Source organism: Penicillium hispanicum (assembly GCF_028827665.1).
Source record: "Penicillium hispanicum strain IBT 35686 chromosome Unknown utg000006l_segment0_segment0, whole genome shotgun sequence".
NCBI classification, from domain to species: domain Eukaryota; kingdom Fungi; phylum Ascomycota; class Eurotiomycetes; order Eurotiales; family Aspergillaceae; genus Penicillium; species Penicillium hispanicum.
In genome coordinates, this window is record NW_026623198.1 from 2,054,038 (window position 1) to 2,071,647 (window position 17,610).

The 17,610-nt window shown below is 49.1% G+C and overlaps 8 protein-coding genes across 8 annotated transcripts; 5 read left to right on the forward strand and 3 right to left on the reverse strand.

Moving 5' to 3' along the window:
• Positions 1-1,157: 1,157 nt before the first annotated feature.
• On the forward strand, positions 1,158-1,696 carry N7459_007086 (uncharacterized protein; the record flags this gene model as incomplete). Its single annotated transcript, XM_056946254.1, has 2 exons — positions 1,158-1,357; positions 1,432-1,696. The coding sequence occupies 2 exons, from the start codon at positions 1,158-1,160 to the stop codon at positions 1,694-1,696; spliced, it is 465 nt and encodes a 154-aa protein (XP_056798253.1).
• A 386-nt stretch (positions 1,697-2,082) lies between these two features.
• N7459_007087 (putative zinc metalloproteinase) lies at positions 2,083-3,120 on the forward strand (the record flags this gene model as incomplete). The annotated part of the gene is made up of 1 exon (XM_056946255.1): positions 2,083-3,120. The coding sequence occupies one exon, from the start codon at positions 2,083-2,085 to the stop codon at positions 3,118-3,120; it is 1,038 nt and encodes a 345-aa protein (XP_056798254.1).
• A 782-nt stretch (positions 3,121-3,902) lies between these two features.
• N7459_007088 (T2 family ribonuclease) lies at positions 3,903-4,912 on the forward strand (the record flags this gene model as incomplete). The annotated part of the gene is made up of 4 exons (XM_056946256.1): positions 3,903-4,135; positions 4,192-4,486; positions 4,539-4,734; positions 4,797-4,912. 4 exons carry the CDS (start codon positions 3,903-3,905, stop codon positions 4,910-4,912), a joined length of 840 nt encoding a protein of 279 aa, XP_056798255.1.
• Positions 4,913-5,225: 313 nt separating this feature from the next.
• kat1 (putative 3-ketoacyl-CoA ketothiolase (Kat1)) lies at positions 5,226-6,653 on the reverse strand (the record flags this gene model as incomplete). Its single annotated transcript, XM_056946257.1, has 3 exons — positions 5,226-5,653; positions 5,703-6,523; positions 6,583-6,653. The coding sequence occupies 3 exons, from the start codon at positions 6,651-6,653 to the stop codon at positions 5,226-5,228; spliced, it is 1,320 nt and encodes a 439-aa protein (XP_056798256.1).
• A 3,938-nt stretch (positions 6,654-10,591) lies between these two features.
• N7459_007090 (uncharacterized protein) lies at positions 10,592-10,870 on the forward strand (the record flags this gene model as incomplete). The annotated part of the gene is made up of 2 exons (XM_056946258.1): positions 10,592-10,776; positions 10,831-10,870. 2 exons carry the CDS (start codon positions 10,592-10,594, stop codon positions 10,868-10,870), a joined length of 225 nt encoding a protein of 74 aa, XP_056798257.1.
• Positions 10,871-12,516: 1,646 nt separating this feature from the next.
• N7459_007091 (uncharacterized protein) lies at positions 12,517-13,287 on the reverse strand (the record flags this gene model as incomplete). The annotated part of the gene is made up of 1 exon (XM_056946259.1): positions 12,517-13,287. The coding sequence occupies one exon, from the start codon at positions 13,285-13,287 to the stop codon at positions 12,517-12,519; it is 771 nt and encodes a 256-aa protein (XP_056798258.1).
• Positions 13,288-13,986: 699 nt separating this feature from the next.
• N7459_007092 (uncharacterized protein) lies at positions 13,987-14,775 on the forward strand (the record flags this gene model as incomplete). The annotated part of the gene is made up of 3 exons (XM_056946260.1): positions 13,987-14,109; positions 14,162-14,662; positions 14,728-14,775. The coding sequence occupies 3 exons, from the start codon at positions 13,987-13,989 to the stop codon at positions 14,773-14,775; spliced, it is 672 nt and encodes a 223-aa protein (XP_056798259.1).
• Positions 14,776-15,485: 710 nt separating this feature from the next.
• On the reverse strand, positions 15,486-17,603 carry N7459_007093 (uncharacterized protein; the record flags this gene model as incomplete). Its single annotated transcript, XM_056946261.1, has 3 exons — positions 15,486-15,872; positions 15,969-16,408; positions 16,460-17,603. 3 exons carry the CDS (start codon positions 17,601-17,603, stop codon positions 15,486-15,488), a joined length of 1,971 nt encoding a protein of 656 aa, XP_056798260.1.
• Positions 17,604-17,610: the final 7 nt, after the last annotated feature.

The window sequence follows — 17,610 nt, forward strand, 5'->3', positions numbered from 1 at the left end:
CTTCTCAGTGCTATAGATCGATATTTACGGCTTACTTCTTGTACATCTCGCATTTTGGGTGAGACCGCCTACGTCGTTTGGCAGCATGATACTCTTGGGTTGCATTTGTCCTTTTGTACAGGGAGTTTGGGGGCGCAGTATATTCATCTCTTGTGTGGCGTCAATTTGAAAATGGACGTCGGGCGATTATTATGACCGTCAGCCAGGCCTGCTTCATTATCCTCTTATGCTGCAAATATAGAAGCATTAACAGACATAACTACGCGTTGCCATAAGGATGCATCATCCCATATTTCGGGGAGCCTATAGCTACAGCGAATTGTTGTCTATTGAACAGCCCTGGGCGCCTAAGAGGCTTTAAGAGCACACCACTGGAGCTGAACATTTCTCGGCGTGTATCTGAAAAATATTGGGTTGGTCTTGTTTCAAGAGCTGGTGAGTGTGTAGGAGGGGCTTAGCTGCTAACAGCTGATCGTAGGGCCAACCCAATCTCGAATGAAACCCTAGAAGATCTACATGACAGCGCAGCATCGCAACCGACAAGTCAGAAATCAGGCGTGCCTTGTCCAACGGCCTAGTAACGTTCGGGAACCGGCAGATCCGGCAGTCAAATGTTGAATGCATGCCAAGCGAAGGTGCTAAAAGCAGTTTATGGAGAACCCTGGGGCGCAGCTGGCACAATTGCCTATTTAAAGGAGTGACTGGAATAGCGCCTATCAGTCCGGAAGTGATCGGCGGAGATTGGGACGCCTTATAGGGCCGCATCAGCCACAATCCCGCGCGGAAATAGTCCTTGGCGGGTGTTGATCTACGAACCAGCGGGATACGAGCTTACTCTGCATTGAGTCCCAGCTTGCGCAGCCCGAAAATAGGCCATGCTCTGAATGGATGGTATCGTGAGCCATCGAAGATCATTCTGATCCAGATTCCTTGCAATGTCGCATTGAAACGAGGCCTCGCCAACGCAATGTCTCATCCTTCAGTGTACAACTCGGGGTGAAACGCAGCCAATATACAACTGGATGCTTGCAACAGAGGCATTTATCCAGAGCTATAAGTATCGCGGTCCTCCGGCAAGATTTATTCTTCATTCACCAACAATCTCACAACTTCCATACTCAATAACCTCGCTCTCTGAGACAAATTCCACCGGCAAAATGAAGTTTACCACTACTTCCATTCTCCTGGCCGCCAGCTCGGCCATCGCCTCTCCTACCATGGCCAAACGTGCCGGTCCGATTCAAATTAGTGATTTCAACGCTATCGCTGGTCCCGTCTCTCCTGGTGCCACTATGCACTTTGTCGTTACCGATCCCAACTACCCCGAAGATACCCCGACCGACTGCAATTTGATCTGGTCAGTATACCCTAGACTAAACAGAATCGGAAAGAAGGCCGTGAAGACTGACTTGCAATTCGGCAACATTATAGGACCTACGGACATCTTCCCAAGCAAAATGCCCGCTGCAACAACGCGGAATATTACATCAAGTTCCCCCAGGGTGCTCCAGACTTCAATCTGTTCACACTAGAGCTGCAGCGTGTCAATGGCTCGATCCCGGAGGATGGTCAGGTCTTGCTCAACTCGAACAAGAACGGCGGCGCCCCTGGAACGAAGTGGATTTGCGAGGACAACCCCCGGCCCTACGTTAATATCACCTGCGCCTATGACGGAATTCTGGAGATGCAGGTTTAGATGGTCCTTTGAGATGTAGATGGGCATCTGTGGTTTTATCAGTCATTCTTTGATACATCGCTCTTGGATAAATAACAAGTTCTTGATTATACAGCAATTATTTTCAAACTCTTGAGAATCATTTAGCTTCTGTCTCATCCCATGGCCTTCTAGAAACCCCGTCATAATCAAAGGAGCAGACACCTTTGCCACCAAGTATAAGTTCTGTGGACAGCCTCAGGCATAAACCCGCTCTTAACTCCGTGCTGACAAAGCTAACGCCGTGGAAGCGCGTCGAATTCGCCTCGGCGCCTGCCTAATCGGGCTCTTATATGGCGCCCGCAGCTGCTTTCTGTTCTCGCAACACCCTCACGCTATACTTGCCTCGAACTTGCGCACTTCTTGCGATGGACTCTCCTTTGGAGCTGACGGTACACCATCATGGCACGGCCCACAGCTTCCATCTCCCCACCTCAGCGACTCTGCAGGACCTCTCCGCAGATATCGAAAGCACTCTGAACATCCCCGTCGAGAACCAGAAGCTCCTCATAGCCCCCAAACCAGGGATGCAGAAGGCACCATTCTCTACCAGCAAGCTTGCATCGATCCTCCCCCTCGAGTCGCCAAAGTTCAAAATTACCCTTCTCGGCTCCCCAGCCCAGGCAATCGCCGACCTACATGAGCAAGCTGCCAGCACGCGACGACGTCAAGAAGCCCGGGTTTCAGCGCTCGCCTCCGCTCGCAGAACAAATAAAGCTTCACCCGCCCCTCGAAGCGGCATCCGCACTCTCTCAGACTCAAGCAACAACTACACCTTCCACCGCTTGCTCCCACTTGCCTACCTACCCAACCCAGACCGGTCTCTCCAGTTCCTGAAACGGCTTCGCGACGACCCAGGCATCCGCACTGCCATGACGAAACATCGTTTCTCGGTTCCGCTACTGACTGAGATGAACCCGGCCGAGCATACCACCAGCGAGTCGCGCACCCTGGGCCTCAACCGCAATAAAGGCGAAGCGATCGAGCTGCGTCTGCGCACAGATGCCTACGACGGATACCGCGATTACAGGACAATCCGCAAGACACTCTGTCACGAACTAGCGCATTGTGTCTTCAGTGAACACGACCGCGATTTCTGGGACCTGACCGCACAGATCGAGCGCGAGGTTGATAGGGCCGACTGGAAGTCCGGTGGGCATCGGTTGACGGAGCAGGAGTTTTACAACCCTGGTGACTGGGAGCGGGTGCAGAGCGGGGAGGATATGGTCGATGAATGTGGGTGGACTGGGGGCGAGTTCGTGCTTGGTGGGCTGAGGGAGGATGACGCTGGGCGGCGTGCTGGTGCTGCCACTGGGTCTGAGTCGCGGCGAGAGATCATGGCTCGTGCTGCTGAGGAGCGAATGCGGAAAGAGAGCAAGAAGGAAAAGTCCGATGATACGCACTGAGCCGTGATGACCTGTTCCCTTTGATATCATGCGTGACTTGTACACTTTTGTCCATTTGGATTCGATACCCTGACGACCTTTGATGTGATATATTTCTTTTGATCTAATATAGGTGCACCATTCACATTCTTTATGCCTCATCTGTATTGATTTGACCCGTGGCTGTTCTCGAGTCAGTAGTATCGTCGTCCACAATGCTGACGCGTTGTCCTGCATAATGGCTCTTCGTTGCAGACTAGGCTCCCTAGTGCCTGTGGAGTCCATGTCAAGTCGGACTGAGTCCGACTGTAGTTTAGAGTCGAGAGACAAGCTTTCGATTTTAGGCTTAACCCAATCTGCATGTGCCCATCTGATGGACGAGAGTATCGGACGCCATTGGCTAGCAGCCCCGAATGCTTTGCTAATGCAAATCCCCCATTATTGGGCCCATATCTTTTCCCACTGGAATTGCCGGGTCTCCGACGGCCATCTATGGCATTTCTGCAGAGTCCGTCCTCCCCAGCCACTAAGCCGGTTCCTATACGCGACCCCAAGCTGCCGCTGGGCCATTAAGCTGTACTAAACATCCTCATTTACTTATCTAGCGTATCGGAGGACTTTTTCACCCATGGGTAGCGTTCATCTGCAGCCAATGGCTTGTCCTGTCATGCAACCTGCAGAACATACTATATACCATTCCGATCATACCGTGCCGGATATCCCGCTGCATATAAATGCTGCATCCATTTCTGCTGAATTGAGTGGAACAACTAAGCCCCATAATATTCTCAACTTATTCCATCATGCCCTCTTATCTGTCCCCGGGCCTGGTGGTCTTGACTGCTGCCCAGCTCTTGACAGGTGTTCGTGCCGGCCTCGAGACCTGCAGCGACACTGTTCTCAGCTGCCACAATACCACCGCCGTGTCCAATATGTGCTGTTTCAACTATCCCGGCGGATCTCTGCTGCAAGTTCAATTCTGGGATACTGACCCTTCGACCGGGCCAACAGACTCATGGACCATCCACGGTCTCTGGTATGGTCTTTCGAAATATCCCAACCAAAGGACCTTCCCTCTTAATGCTTCCATAGGCCCGACTACTGCGACGGAGACTACGGCGAAGACTGTGACGACTCGCGCAAAGTCTCCGACGTCTCCTCCATTCTGAGAGACCAAGGCCGCACCGAACTCCTAGAGTATATGGAGACCTACTGGCTCAGCGACGACGAGTCGAACAATGCATTCTGGGAGCACGAGTGGAACACGCATGGCACCTGCATCAACACCATCGAGCCCAGCTGCTACACCGACTACTACGAGAACGAAGAGGTCGGCGACTTCTTCCAGCAGGTCGTCACCCTATTCAAATCTCTGGACACTTACACGGTACGTGGATGGTCTGGCGCACCGAAACGCTGGTTATTCATTCGTCGTATAGGCCCTCTCTGATGTCGGCATCACACCCTCGAACGACAAGACCTACACTTTATCCGAGATCCAAGCCGCGCTCGGAGATATTCACAATGGCTACGACGCTACCCTGCTCTGCGACGACGATACCCTCTATGAGGTGTACTACTACTTCAACGTCTACGGCAGCGCGGTGAATGGCACCTACGAAGCAACCAGTCCGCGTGAGTCTGATGATGAAATCGATTTCTGTGTTCGGGATTGTTCGCGACTAATTTCTGACTAGTCGAGGACTCGGATTGCCCGAGCTCTGGTATCAAGTACCCGCCCAAGGACAGTTCTGGCAGCGGCAAGAAGGTCCGGCGCAGCCGGCGGGGACGTCGTAGCCAGCGCCGTATCTAAGATGTACAATACAGTCGATTGCTAGATAGTGCGTCGATGACATGGAAACGCTGCCTGGGAATGACTGTAGCATTGAAGACAGAGATGTGGGTGGGACAGTGCTTTTGATGCATTATCCCGCGGGTCACAGAAGCCAAATCATTGTAGATACGATGGCAGCTGTAGACTGATGAATCAATGAGAAATAAGAAATCTTGGCCGACGGGTTTTATTGAGTCGATTGATATGTTAAGATAATGGAGGGAATCGAATTTCGTCACATCTGAAGCTGTTCCAATTTGTGCACTCTCCTTGTGGTCGTATAGGTTCACGTTTACACCTGCTCGTTGACAAATAGGCCCGCCATGCCCTGTCCCGTTCCAATGCACATACTAGTCACAAGAATCTTCTTCTTCGTCCGGCGAGCCTCGCTCAGGATGGTAGCAATTTGGCGTGCGCCGGTCGCGCCCAGTGGGTGTCCGAGGGCAATAGCACCGCCACGCGGGTTCACCTTGGCGTGATCAAGACCGAGGGTGTTAACGCAGTATACCGCCATGGAGGCAAAAGCCTCGTTGATTTCATAGATATCAATGTCATTCTTGTCAAGCTGGAACTTGCCCAGCAGTTTGGGAATAGCGGCTGTCGGGCCGATACCCATCACGCGCGGAGGGACACCGGCTACAGTAGCTCCGCAGAACTTGGCCAAGATGGGCTGGTTAAGCTCGATGGCTTTGGAGCGGCGCATCAGGAGGACCGAAGCAGCTATAGATGATTAGAACATGCAGCATGGATGGGACTGAGATGTACGAACCGCCATCAGTAACCTGGCTGGAGTTTCCACCGGTCGACTTATCACCAAACTGGGGGAACGCAGGGCGAATCTTGGCCAGCGACTCATACGTGGTGCCAGGCCGAATACCGTCATCCTTAGTGAGCGTAACCTGCTTCACCTCGCCAGTCTTGGGGTCTTTGACCTTGACGCTGATAGGAGCGATCTCATCGTCGAACCAGCCGGCCTTCTGCGCAGCCTCGGCGCGGCGGAACGACTCAGCCGCATAGCGGTCCTGCTGCTCACGCGAGACGCCAAAGTCTTTACCAAGGTTCTCAGATGTCTGGCCCATGGGCTGCATGCAGTCGGCAGCTTCTTGGTTGCGCAGAACCTCCTCGTTGAAGGGCTTCTCGAGCCGGTCGCCGGCGGCAGACATCAACTCCGCGCCAAGCGCGACACCAATATCAATCGCACCCAGCTGGATCTGGTTCGCAATGTCCTGCACGGCCTTCAGACCCGAGGAGCAGAAACGGTTCACAGAGGAAGCTCCGGCGGTGTGCGGGATGCCGGCTGCTAGGGCGGCCGCACGCACCATGTAGGCGGCCTTGCCTTCCCCGACCTGTCGTTGGGTGAGATGGTTACAATATTGCCTCAGAAATGCTGTTTCGGGAGTTTCACGCACATTTCCAAGGCAGACATCCTCAATGAGCGCTGGGTCAATCTTCGACTTCGCCAGGGTTTCCTTCAGCAGCGCGTACACAATGTAGTCTAGCTCGGTGTCCTTGAAGCCACCTTTGCGCGCCTTGGTCAGCGGTGTGCGTATAGATAGAGTGATGACCACATCATCTGGGTTCTTTTGGGTGCTGTTCAACGTTGTCAGATCAGTCCACAATATACCGTGGCGAGGTATCTCTCGGCTGACATTGTGTTAACTCCGCTGCTAGAGCCCGGCTTGAGGTGGCTCAAGAGGGAGCTGAGGCGATCTGCGGCCATGATGGAGGGTGGAGACTACCTGCTGAAAATGTTAGTAAAAAACCGCAATCCTCTGTTTCGTCGTTCTTGCTGCCGTCGCGGCTCGGAGGTTTTGTGGGGAAGCTTCCGTGCCGCGGCTGTCGAGTTGGGGATCATGAACAGCTCAGGGGCGAATAAAGACAGTAGTCGCGCTGGACTTACTAGCTTGACAGGAGATGGAGAGAGAGGGAGAGAGCACCGGAGTCTAAGGAGGGAGAAATCGACGAGGATGCGAAAGGCAAGAAGTAGCCAGGAAACTCCGCTTTGTATCCCCGAAACTGCCGAGGCTCATTTGTCGGCGCACGCCTAGTTATCCGGGCGTGTATCAGGTACTTCTGTGGTCGCCGGTGCGGCACGCTGATAACAGGTCACTTCTACTTTTCCCCAATCCAATTACCTTCTCTCATCTCCAATTTTCGCTTCTTTACCTCATAAATATCATTCTCGTCATGTCGAGCCAGCAAGGCAGAATGCTATAGTCGAATAGTGAATATCGATAATACCTCGTTTCTACAGGAATGGAGATTCCCTGAAACCGTGATACCCTCGGAGAGTTTCTAGCCTTGTTAAATGAGAAGCTCATTCTCTCGAGCAAGGCTGCTTCAAAAGGGATCTCAACTGAGTCAGTTCGGCTGCACATTGAGGTTATGTGCGATTAAGGAGTGGAGAAAACATAGAAAAAGGCTGTTTTGCGGATCGCGTATTTCACGCAGTGGGAACAACGCCTTGAATTGCCCGACAAGCTAGATATATTAGTCCTGATCCTAGGTATCCAGAATTTCATATCTGTGGGGAAACATACGCAGATCCTGGATCGGGTGACGATCCCGACAGTGAAGGCGATTGTTGATTATGCTTGGTTTCTCCAATTATCAACTACACATTCTTCCTGTATCGCGGTCATCAGAAGGCTCTAATTGTGTACAATCCTTCAAGGGATTGACAATTCTGCTGTGACATAATGCCAGGGGGGGGGATGGCAGTCTAGAAATATGCGTAAAATTGGCTCTAGGACGTTAGTCCCGCAGTGCGTAACCATATTATCTGTTGACAAGTTGAATACGTGAGAGGAGAGCGTGTATTGTAGATTTCGGCAATATAGTCGCCACGTTATAGTATTATCTCGCAATGCCATGGTCAGTTCCGGTCGCCGTGGCCGCAAGTTCAGTGCCATTGTTCACAGAATGCTTCTTCTCCCCGCTGTCTTCCACCAACCCGAACTCAGTGACTAGTTCATTTCGGAGAGGCACTTCTTTGATTGAGCAGGCAATAGGAGAATCCGGGAAATCCGGTCCAGGACCTCCAGCCATGGGTTTGGCAATTTGCGCGTGGAGTCGATGCCATATTTTTCTAGGCAAGTGTAGCTCTATTCCACCCGTAGAATTCCAATGGCTGACAGCATTTCTCGTGGGTGATTCATTGATTAGCTCGCGTTGGTCCTTGTTAACTCCGTCTGCTGGAGACATTCTGTCAGATCATGTCGTCCTCTGGGAAACAATATCAAGCCGACCTTGGGTACAAAACAGGCGCTTCTCTTTAACCCTGTCCATTCGTCCTTCCCATTGACCTCAGTCTATAACATAATTTGGTTAGCATTTTCCTCTTCTGGAGAGTAACCGACTTTGAATTCATTGGAAATGGTCCATCACGCCGCAACTCTGTAAGGGCATTCAGTTCAACGAGACTTACTATCTGCAGACCCATATGCCATTTGTAGAAAGCATCTGAAAGAAGGATGGCCTGCTCATCTGGGAGACCATCAGGTATTCTATCGCCCTCGATGGATCCCGTTCCCAATACCTCAGTTCCACCCAGCTAGGATTTGAGAACAGCGAAGGTCTAAGAAAGGCTTTGCAGGACCCGGACACCTCCAAGGTCTTTGCAGATCTTCCTAGCTTTACCAAAGCCCAGCCTATCACTCTAGAGCGCGCTCAAATTTAAGCTGAATATCCACTTGCTTATTAGTGAGTTCCACATGGATCTCCGTTTGATGCCGTTTATTTGAATCTGACAGGTTAGCATATCATGCACGACTGGGAGGTGAATATAGCTATTTACTCTATGAAAAGGAAATGGCAAATTAGTCTATTTTACGGTGTTGATCGGAAATTGATGGAGGTATCTGATACGCCAGGCAGCTCCACCGGCGCAAATATGTAGATAGCCCTGGTTCTTAAGCTTCTATCCCCTCCCATCTTTCTCCCTTTTAATTGCGATCAGCTTTTCTCTTCTACCTTGGCGCTATTTCCTGTGTGGATTTTCTTGCTTCTGCTCATTCTAGCACTCGCTTGACTTCTCCCTCTCGTCATTCCTGATTAAAAACTCTGCATTCTTCGTAAGCTTCTCTCCTCTTTCGGCGTCCTCGAAGAATGGGTTCCTTCTGCTTTGCTCACTTCCTGGCTATTCCGCCTTTGATTTCCCCATTGCTCAGAATATGTTTGCTCCTTCCAGGGAGAACAGGAGTTCTCAGAGAATAATGATTGTGCCGCATCCGTGGATAGGCTTTATGCTCTAGATCAACCGAGCAGGTCGTCGGGTGAAACCCACCTGGGCAGTCACCCAACAAGCTTATTTTGGCATCTACCGGCGGTACCAGTAACTACCAAAGAGTTATAGTAAATTCTTTATTTCTCCTTTATTATATAAAGATTAGCTAACCAGGTAGAAAGCCATACCCCTCTTCGGTCTTTCCTGTGGGCGTCCTCTTGACATAGGACTGGAACCACATAGGAATGGTGAACACTCGCGCGCCTGTGTCAGCCGATCAGTATTGAGATGGATACTGTTGGTGCTGCACGAACGGTTATTATGATGTGTCCTGGTTAGAGGATTGATCGTGGTATTTGTCGCCAATTTATCGGGTTAATAGGCTTCGATTATGGTATTCTGCATGGCTAGTTCTTTTATTGCCCTCATCACCCTAGTCCCTGAGAGCGGCGAGAAGAGTTGACACATAGGATAAGGGAATGTTCTAGATATGGCGATAAGAGGTGAGAACCGGGTGATATAGTCCTTATCTAGATAATCGAGTCCGCTTCTTTTAAGGTCTGAAAGGGCCATCCACTACCCCTAGGCCTATCTACTAAATTAAGTTTAGCTTATAATTGCCATGTCTGTAAGTATTCATCGCAAGGCTACAACTCTGCCCAACGTAATTATTCCCCTGTGATCATTCTCTATAGACCTTTTGTTGTTTCTATATCCATACTGGGCTCTTAGTATACTTATGGCATCCTGAATACTATGAAATCAATCAAGCCAATACTACAGATCGCTCACGAAGCTGAGCTTACGTGCATTGTCAATAGTACCGAGGGACCCTTTCACAGGGCATCCTGAAAATAAGCGCCTTGGCGAACAGGTTTCGAAGTGTAGAAAATGAGTCGGGCGTCCGATCGCAGCCAATCACATCAGTCAAAGCACAGTGCCGCGCGATCCGTGTGACAAAACGAATTAAGGATATCTCATCCGCGGAGGGTTGTTATCGTTCAGGAATGTTCTAGGTGGGCGAAACGGGACAGACGAAAATCACTCATAGAAAAGTGTGGTAGGCTAACCAATTTAGAGGGTGTCAAGATATCAGGAAAAATTCTTTGATCGGGTGATCGGGTGATCGGCCTACGATAGGCCTAGACTGGTGGCGATTTCTAGGGGCTGGATCGGATTCTACCGTGCCGGGTGGTTATTTTCGGCATCGCCGTCTCATGACAGCCAAAAAAAAACACGCAAAAGATCTAACCAGAAATATACTAGGGGAGGAACAGCAACAAGATAAAAACGCGTTCGATCGCCAGCAATCCGAGTATCATCAACCTCAATTCACTTCACTCCTCACTCCTCACTACTCCAATACCACCCCTGGTACACGCTATCCAGACCAAACCACCCAAGTTCCTTTGAATCCAAATCTACAATCCACAATGGTCGCTGTTCCTATGATCGGCACTGGCCCCTACGGCACCAGCCTGCAATCGGCCCGCTCTAGCACCACCAATGCGCCAAAGCTCGATGCTGCGCAAATTGAAAACATTTTCCAGCAAGTGAACTTGTCCCAAGACCGCGTCTCGGCAAGTTCCTCTCGCCGCTTCGGATGGTTCTCGCGACAGTAAGTTCAATTACCTATACTTGTTTTTTGATATACGCTAACGAGTCTACATAGGTACAACAAAATCCACCGTCGCAAATCCGAGTCTCCGTGAGGGTTGTAGGCGGACCCACATATATGGCGAAGGTGCCATTGGCTAGGACATTTTTAATACTTTAATGACTAATTTTGATGGGATGCATATGTTATAATGATAAAAATATAATTATTAGGATGAACTGGATATTGGTTTAGATCACTTATTTCTCATTCATTCTTGCTTGCAGAAAAATACTGGCCATAGTGACTAGATATACGCTGGTGAGATGGCGCATGCGTATCAACTATTAAGGTTGCTAGAGGTTGTATACGTGGTATATGATAAACGATGAGCAGATAGTGCTGATGGAGGCAATCACAAATAAATTCATTAAAAATAGTTGCTTCTCAAGAGAATTTATTGGTAATTGATCCAATCACTAGGGAGATGAGCTGCCTTCCAATACCACTCCTCGTCGAATCAGCAGTCATGGCAGAAAATAGGATCTGGACAGGTTTGTCCACTCATAACCACCCAAATTTAGTTTACTAGAAAATAGGATCTGGACAGGTTTGTCCACTCATAACCACCCAAATTTAGTTTACTATATATTCCATTCTAATGTTATGTCTACCACATACGACCACAGGGTGTGGAGAACAGGGCTTCCCGTCCGCTCAGCCGTACTTAAGCCACACGCCGGCGAGTTAGTAGTATGGTGGGTGACCACATGCGAATCCTCGCTGTTGTATGTTTTTCTTTTATTTATTCCGACCTTTTTAAGGTCGAACGGACAGAAGATACTACTCAACAATATCAAGTAGGAAGAATTTACCAATTAATAAATTGCGCTCGATGAAACAGGCATAAAACAGTGCCCAGATGCTTGCGGCAGATTTATATTTTCCCTCTATACTTGCCTCCTATCTTAAAACCTCTCCCTTACCGCTGTCCTCCTCTCCCCCTAGGCCTACTGCCTCTAGAGGGCTGCTGGCCTGTCTCACCCCCTTAGGGCTAAGCTGGGACTTGTCCTGGCCGGATATTTGCAGGTACGCTCTGCCACGCTCTATTGTGATTTTCCTGCCAGTTCAACATATCGCTGGGAAAATACTGTCCATAATCCAGGAATTGACCAGATTATTGCGAAACGCTCTTATTATAATGGTTGAAATGTCCGTGTAGTATATGATGGCAATGCCGATGCCCGAATGGCTAGCAGAGGCTCATGACATGGTCTTTTTACCTGGTTGCCGAATGTGAAGACCATCGACTCCCCCGATATGCTATAGACCTGATTTGTATCATCATATTCCTTGAAATGATGTAAGAATACTGTAGTAGATCAAGGATATGAGACTCAGAAAAGTTACAAATCCTTGATGGGGTGACTGGAAAAATCAGAACATCATTTTCATTTGATTCTATACTAAATCCTTCGCATTTGCGTGACAGCAGTGGGAAACCCTATTGGGAAAACCAATGCCAAGGTTGTTTGACGAGTCAAGAATTGAAGAAGCTTTCGACTTTGTAGAATTGAACAAAGACCACTAACATGCACATTGCTGGGTCCCAACACAGCAATTCCGAGGCTGGGGAATAACACCAGCCTTGTACGGCTCTGTCCCTGGATTTTAGCTCAGTATACCGTCCAAAAGATGGTCCTCGAAACTTAAAGTGGGGTTATCATTCGCACCATAATCGAGTGGTCTCTGCACCGCCTTTCACCCGTTCAAAGCCCAAGTCTGGTCTTCCGCTGCAAGCATACCAAGGTACCATAGCCCCAAGAGCACAGAGAAATTCCCCATACCACCACTCTTCCACGGGACCGCCTCGGCAACTGCCAGGTAACCATTTGCATTGAGCCGTTTGACAGCGACAAACTCAGCATCTGTAAGTATGAATCCATATCGAGCACCATGCTGCTTCATATAAAAGTTCACTTGAGCTAAAGTTTGCTTGTATTCGTGCCGATCACGCCGTATTTCCGAGTCTCGCATCGAAGATCTCCATTTCCATGAGACTGTCAGGTCACCAGGAGCTCGATTTGGACATGTGATGTTGCTGCCTCCAGCAACAAAGAATGCTGTATCCGGCCTGAATTGATCAAGGATATCAGCCCTTTCTCCCCCGTCGAACTTCACAGGAGAAAGTTGGCGTTGCAAGCGCTGTGGTTCAAGCTGCTCAAAACCAGCACGAAGAGCGCGTCGAATGCGAGGTAGTACCAGCTCCCCGAACCGCAGGTGGAATGTAGCTTCATCTCTGATCCCATCTGGGGGTGATCGAAAAGGATCGGGGTGAATTTGCTTTGCGTTCAATATCGCTCCATATCTTTGGTACATAATTCCATAGTTGAAGTCAGACCATGAAACAATATGATCAATATCAGGTGCGCCATATCGCGGGTTGGTAGTATTTGTTGAAGGAGCAGCTCCCTGAAGAGGAATCGATGGAAGCGCAATAGAGAGATAGTGAAGTAAAGATTGGGTGGCCATAGGGCTGGCTGGGTATGAGGATCACAACAATATATGGTCAAAGTCTTTACATGAACAACGGTAGGGAATAGGCAAGCTTTATGTAGCCCTGAGTAGAGATCCATTTGTTCTTGGGGATTAGAGGGATTGGCTATTAAGCTAACAGCGACTCGCGCGGCTAACTAGTGTGTGATCAAAGATACATGTGCTGTGCAGGTTGAGAGGAAGGATGCATACTCGAAGGGCGCTAACCTATTGGACCAAAATAATTCTCCAATGTTGAAAATTGCAGATAAAACATGCTTAGTTTCAATAGAGGAAGGAAAGACATACAGTTAGGGATTCATTCATACAAACAGAACAAGACTTGGAGAGGTAAAGTGGAATGCAGGAAGAGAAGAGACAGGGGGATTTAGGAGACAAAAGATACTATCGGAGGAATACCTTTCTCCGGCCCCTCCGCAGGCTCCACTAGTGTAGACAGGGAGCTCGCCCTTAAGCTTCTTTCTTCCTAGACTGAATCAACAGTTCTCTCCTTCTCTCTCAAGCCTGCCAGGGCCAAACCACTTAGCGCCCCTCTTCTTTGTATAGTGTGTTCTTGAGCGGCCATCTCATCGCTTGTTTGATGTTTACTTGGCCAGGACCCAGCTGTTTCGCTCTCTTGGCTATTCCTCACCCCACTCAACTCAAGTCTTACAGCGACTTGGGTATGCATCATTGATGGGACTACCAGCATTGGATTCTGATTCCTATCAGATACAAATCAGAAGAGATCTCCGACACTCTGAAGCTTCCTCCATATATGAGATCCAGCTTCATGGCGAGCGCTATGCAATGAAAGTTGTAAGATGTTGGAATATCCTCTGTTGTGTGATAATTGCCTAATTATCCACAGTTTCACGACAATGGCGACGAGGGTTTCACCGAGAAAGGCCGCGATCTGAATCGATTCCGCTGTGAAGTCAACGCATACAGCCACCTGCTTTCATATGGTGTCTGCGACAGTGGCGTTGTTCCATATTGCTATGGATATATTGATCGCCTCAATCCAGCATTCTTTTCACCACATCTGAATCATTTTGCAAGCGACAAATTCCACCCACAGGCCATTATCCTTGAGTTTTTGGCAGATACAGAATCGCTGAACTGTGTCAACTACTCCATAGACCGTTTTGTCGGGGTATTAAGAGGCATTCAGGAAATTCATCGGGCCCTCGTCCTTCATTTTGATGTTTACCCAAAAAACATCCTTATTGTTCCCGGCGAGCCAGAGCGTGTGGTCTGGATCGATTTTGATGTTGCGAAAACCTTTTCTGCAATGGAGGACATGACTCCTAAAGACAGATATCTTTTCGAAGATGAAAAGCTTCTTGCAGCGAGCCTGGGAGACCTTTTTGTATGTTTAATTCAATTGCAATCATTATTTGCAGTATGCAGTGTGAGTATTGACTACTATCCTAGGAGAGGGATCAGAAAGAGGGGCTGCCCCCGAACACAAAGTACTATTAAGTCCAAATATATTAACCCAACGGCCACGCAACATAGACATGGTGTGCCTATGTGTCAAGTGTCGATTTTCTGGGTGCCCTGGTAGTCAACTAGTTAGTGTCGCGTCCGCGCTCTATCGGAAATGCATGGTCCAACTAGGAGAGGACGAGAACTATGTTGATTCGAAGCTAGAGAAAATATGCTAAAATACAGTGGCCGAGCGTAAGTAGGGTCTTCCCGAAAGAAGCGGCATCCTCTGTACATCGAGCGTTAGGATTCTGTGTACCGTGGCCACACTCCTGCGGGTTAGTAGTATAATGACCACACACGAATCTTAGCTGTTGTTGGGGATCACCTAGGCTCTCTTTTTTCTGCCGCCCTTGTCTTCAGCCCCTTCGCCTGAACTCCTAAATCTTCCTGCAGTCCCCCAAACAGGCTGACATGCCCTTTGGCTAAGTTTCCCTTGCTCCTCGCTGCTCCTTTTGGTTAATTTAATGGCCCTACTATCATGAACTCCCCTTACACCTTTCCGGTATTACGACGAAATTTACTTTGGCGCATCCACCCAAGTGGCCGCCAGTGATCCGGAAAGAGCCCCTCAATTGAGAGCTATACTCGGGTATATCGAAAACCTAGTACTCTCTCAATATACACTTAGGGGACAAGAAAAAAAAATTGAATAAGCCCGCAAGTTCAAGGGGACCAGAAGAGCTCGATATCTCTCGCCTTGGTCATTTCCTTAATGTCATCAAGCAGAAAATCCGCTCGAGTGAAGCGGGTGATTCCTTCTCAAAACCCGCAATAACCATCCCAATAACAACACTCTCAGTGCCTGTTGGTGTTTTTCTTTTGCAGTTCACCATTGCACCGGAATCCCCTTGCACAGAGAAAGCCTCTCCACTAAGACCAGTAATGGAATACTCAAAGGTAGTGACTGTGGTCACAGCCCCCTCCATTTTGGCTTCAATGTTGGCGACCCGAAGTCCATTGTAAGCCCCAATTCTATTCCCAGAGCGATATCCGTGCATGAAAACTTCATTCCCATGCATCTCTAGGCTTTGTAAGATCGAACGCGGGGCGAAACCCTGGGGGATAACACAGGGTCTTTCGTCGAAGAACTACAAAGATAGAGTAGTAGTTAGCGGATAGAAGCTGAAGGGAGGAGGTAACATAGTAGAGGAGAGGATAAGAATAATTTAATTACAGTCACATACCTTGTTGGATGGCTGGCGAGCAGGACTCAAGTGAACAAGGGCCCAGTCAAGATTCGTAGAATAATTTTCACCATCTTTTCCGAGGCCAAAGTTCTTCTGCTTGAAACCAGAGGCAGAAAAAACGCGTCCAAGCAGTTGATGGCCATTTTTAAAACGATCATGGAGGGTCTGAAGATCATCCTTTTGCTTGTTGATATCAGACTTGATCTTTTCATAGCCCCGGCGATGGTGGTTACTGAGCATTTCGAGTGCATCATCACGTTCAAGTTGTTGCCACATCTGATACTGCTTCTGACCTTCCGTTTCTTCAATTGTCTTCTCCATCCTCGACACTCCTTCTCTGTAAGCAAGTCGAGTTGGGTGATCGACGCCAAGCAGGCGGTCAATATCCGTGTTGGCGATGGTTGGTGGGATACCATTTTTGTTCCAGTTCTCGATTACTTGATGGTCATGTCAGTATTGCCAGGGCTCGAAACATACAAGGTACTTACCCTTTTTATCCCCATGGGAGAGGCCATCGAAAGGGGGGACCACCACATGCCAGCATGTCAAAGCAAAGGTCCTCCACTCATCAGAGGATGGGTTTTTGAGATTCAGGAAACACCCCAGAGTGCCACTACTGTCGTGGTTTCGGGATGAAGCAATGGATTCGGTTGCCATGGTCTGGCCATCATTCTTTAGAAGTCCTTCGAGAAGGCCAGTGCTGATCCCTTTGCGGCCCGCCTGATACACCGGCCTATCCATAACAATTTCAACAGCCAGCATTTGGAGACGCCGCTTCTTAAGAATAGAAACGACGTTCTCCCGGGTTTGAGTCCAGTCCTGGCTGCGATCGACCAGTATTAACAGGGTTGGTGAGCAATCCAGGAGCTTGGGGCCTCTGCCACGTCGGAAGCATCCAATGAATCGAATTGAAGTCAGGTCCAATCGAACCAAGAGTTCTTTCAGGAGAGGCTCCCATTCCCAGAAAACTTTATCCTTTTGGAGGACAGGATAAGTATTCATCGGCGTGAAAACCATGGGGTCGGCAATTTCTACCGAGCAAGAAGCAAGGCTATTGTCAATCAAGAGATCTCGTAGCTCTCTTGCGCATTGAAGCCAAGTATCATCCACTGTCCCTCTCTTAGCTGGGATGTAAAGAGTCAGGCAGGGCTGTGGCTCAGGGTCAATAATAGACTGCCTGCCGAAGAAAGAAAACCTGACGCTGAGGCTGCGTTGGTTGAGATGGTGTTTGTCGATGATGTTGAGGATTTTCTGGCCAAGTTCCCATCCTTCATGCGTTTCGAGACACGTCAACCGGAAATTGACATGATTTGTGGGGACAGGTATGCTTGCTGTAGGAATGGAGCACAAATATGGCCCCCCGATGCAAAGATCCTCATTGTGTAGGTTGTCATGGGTCAGTCGGCCTTCATCGTCGCTACTTCCCCAAGAGTGATGCTTGCGTCCATCATCCCCCAGTTTCCCATCCTCATCATTGAAACCTTCACTTTGGCGCTTACTGTCATGCCTCTCAAGAGATTCCCTATCTGGTCGATCTCCTCTATGCATTTGGATGACCAGAGGAGATGCATATGAGAGCTCATGCTTAGAGCCACGTGTAGCAGATTGTGTAAGTGCAGGCGCTGTTGCCATGATTTGA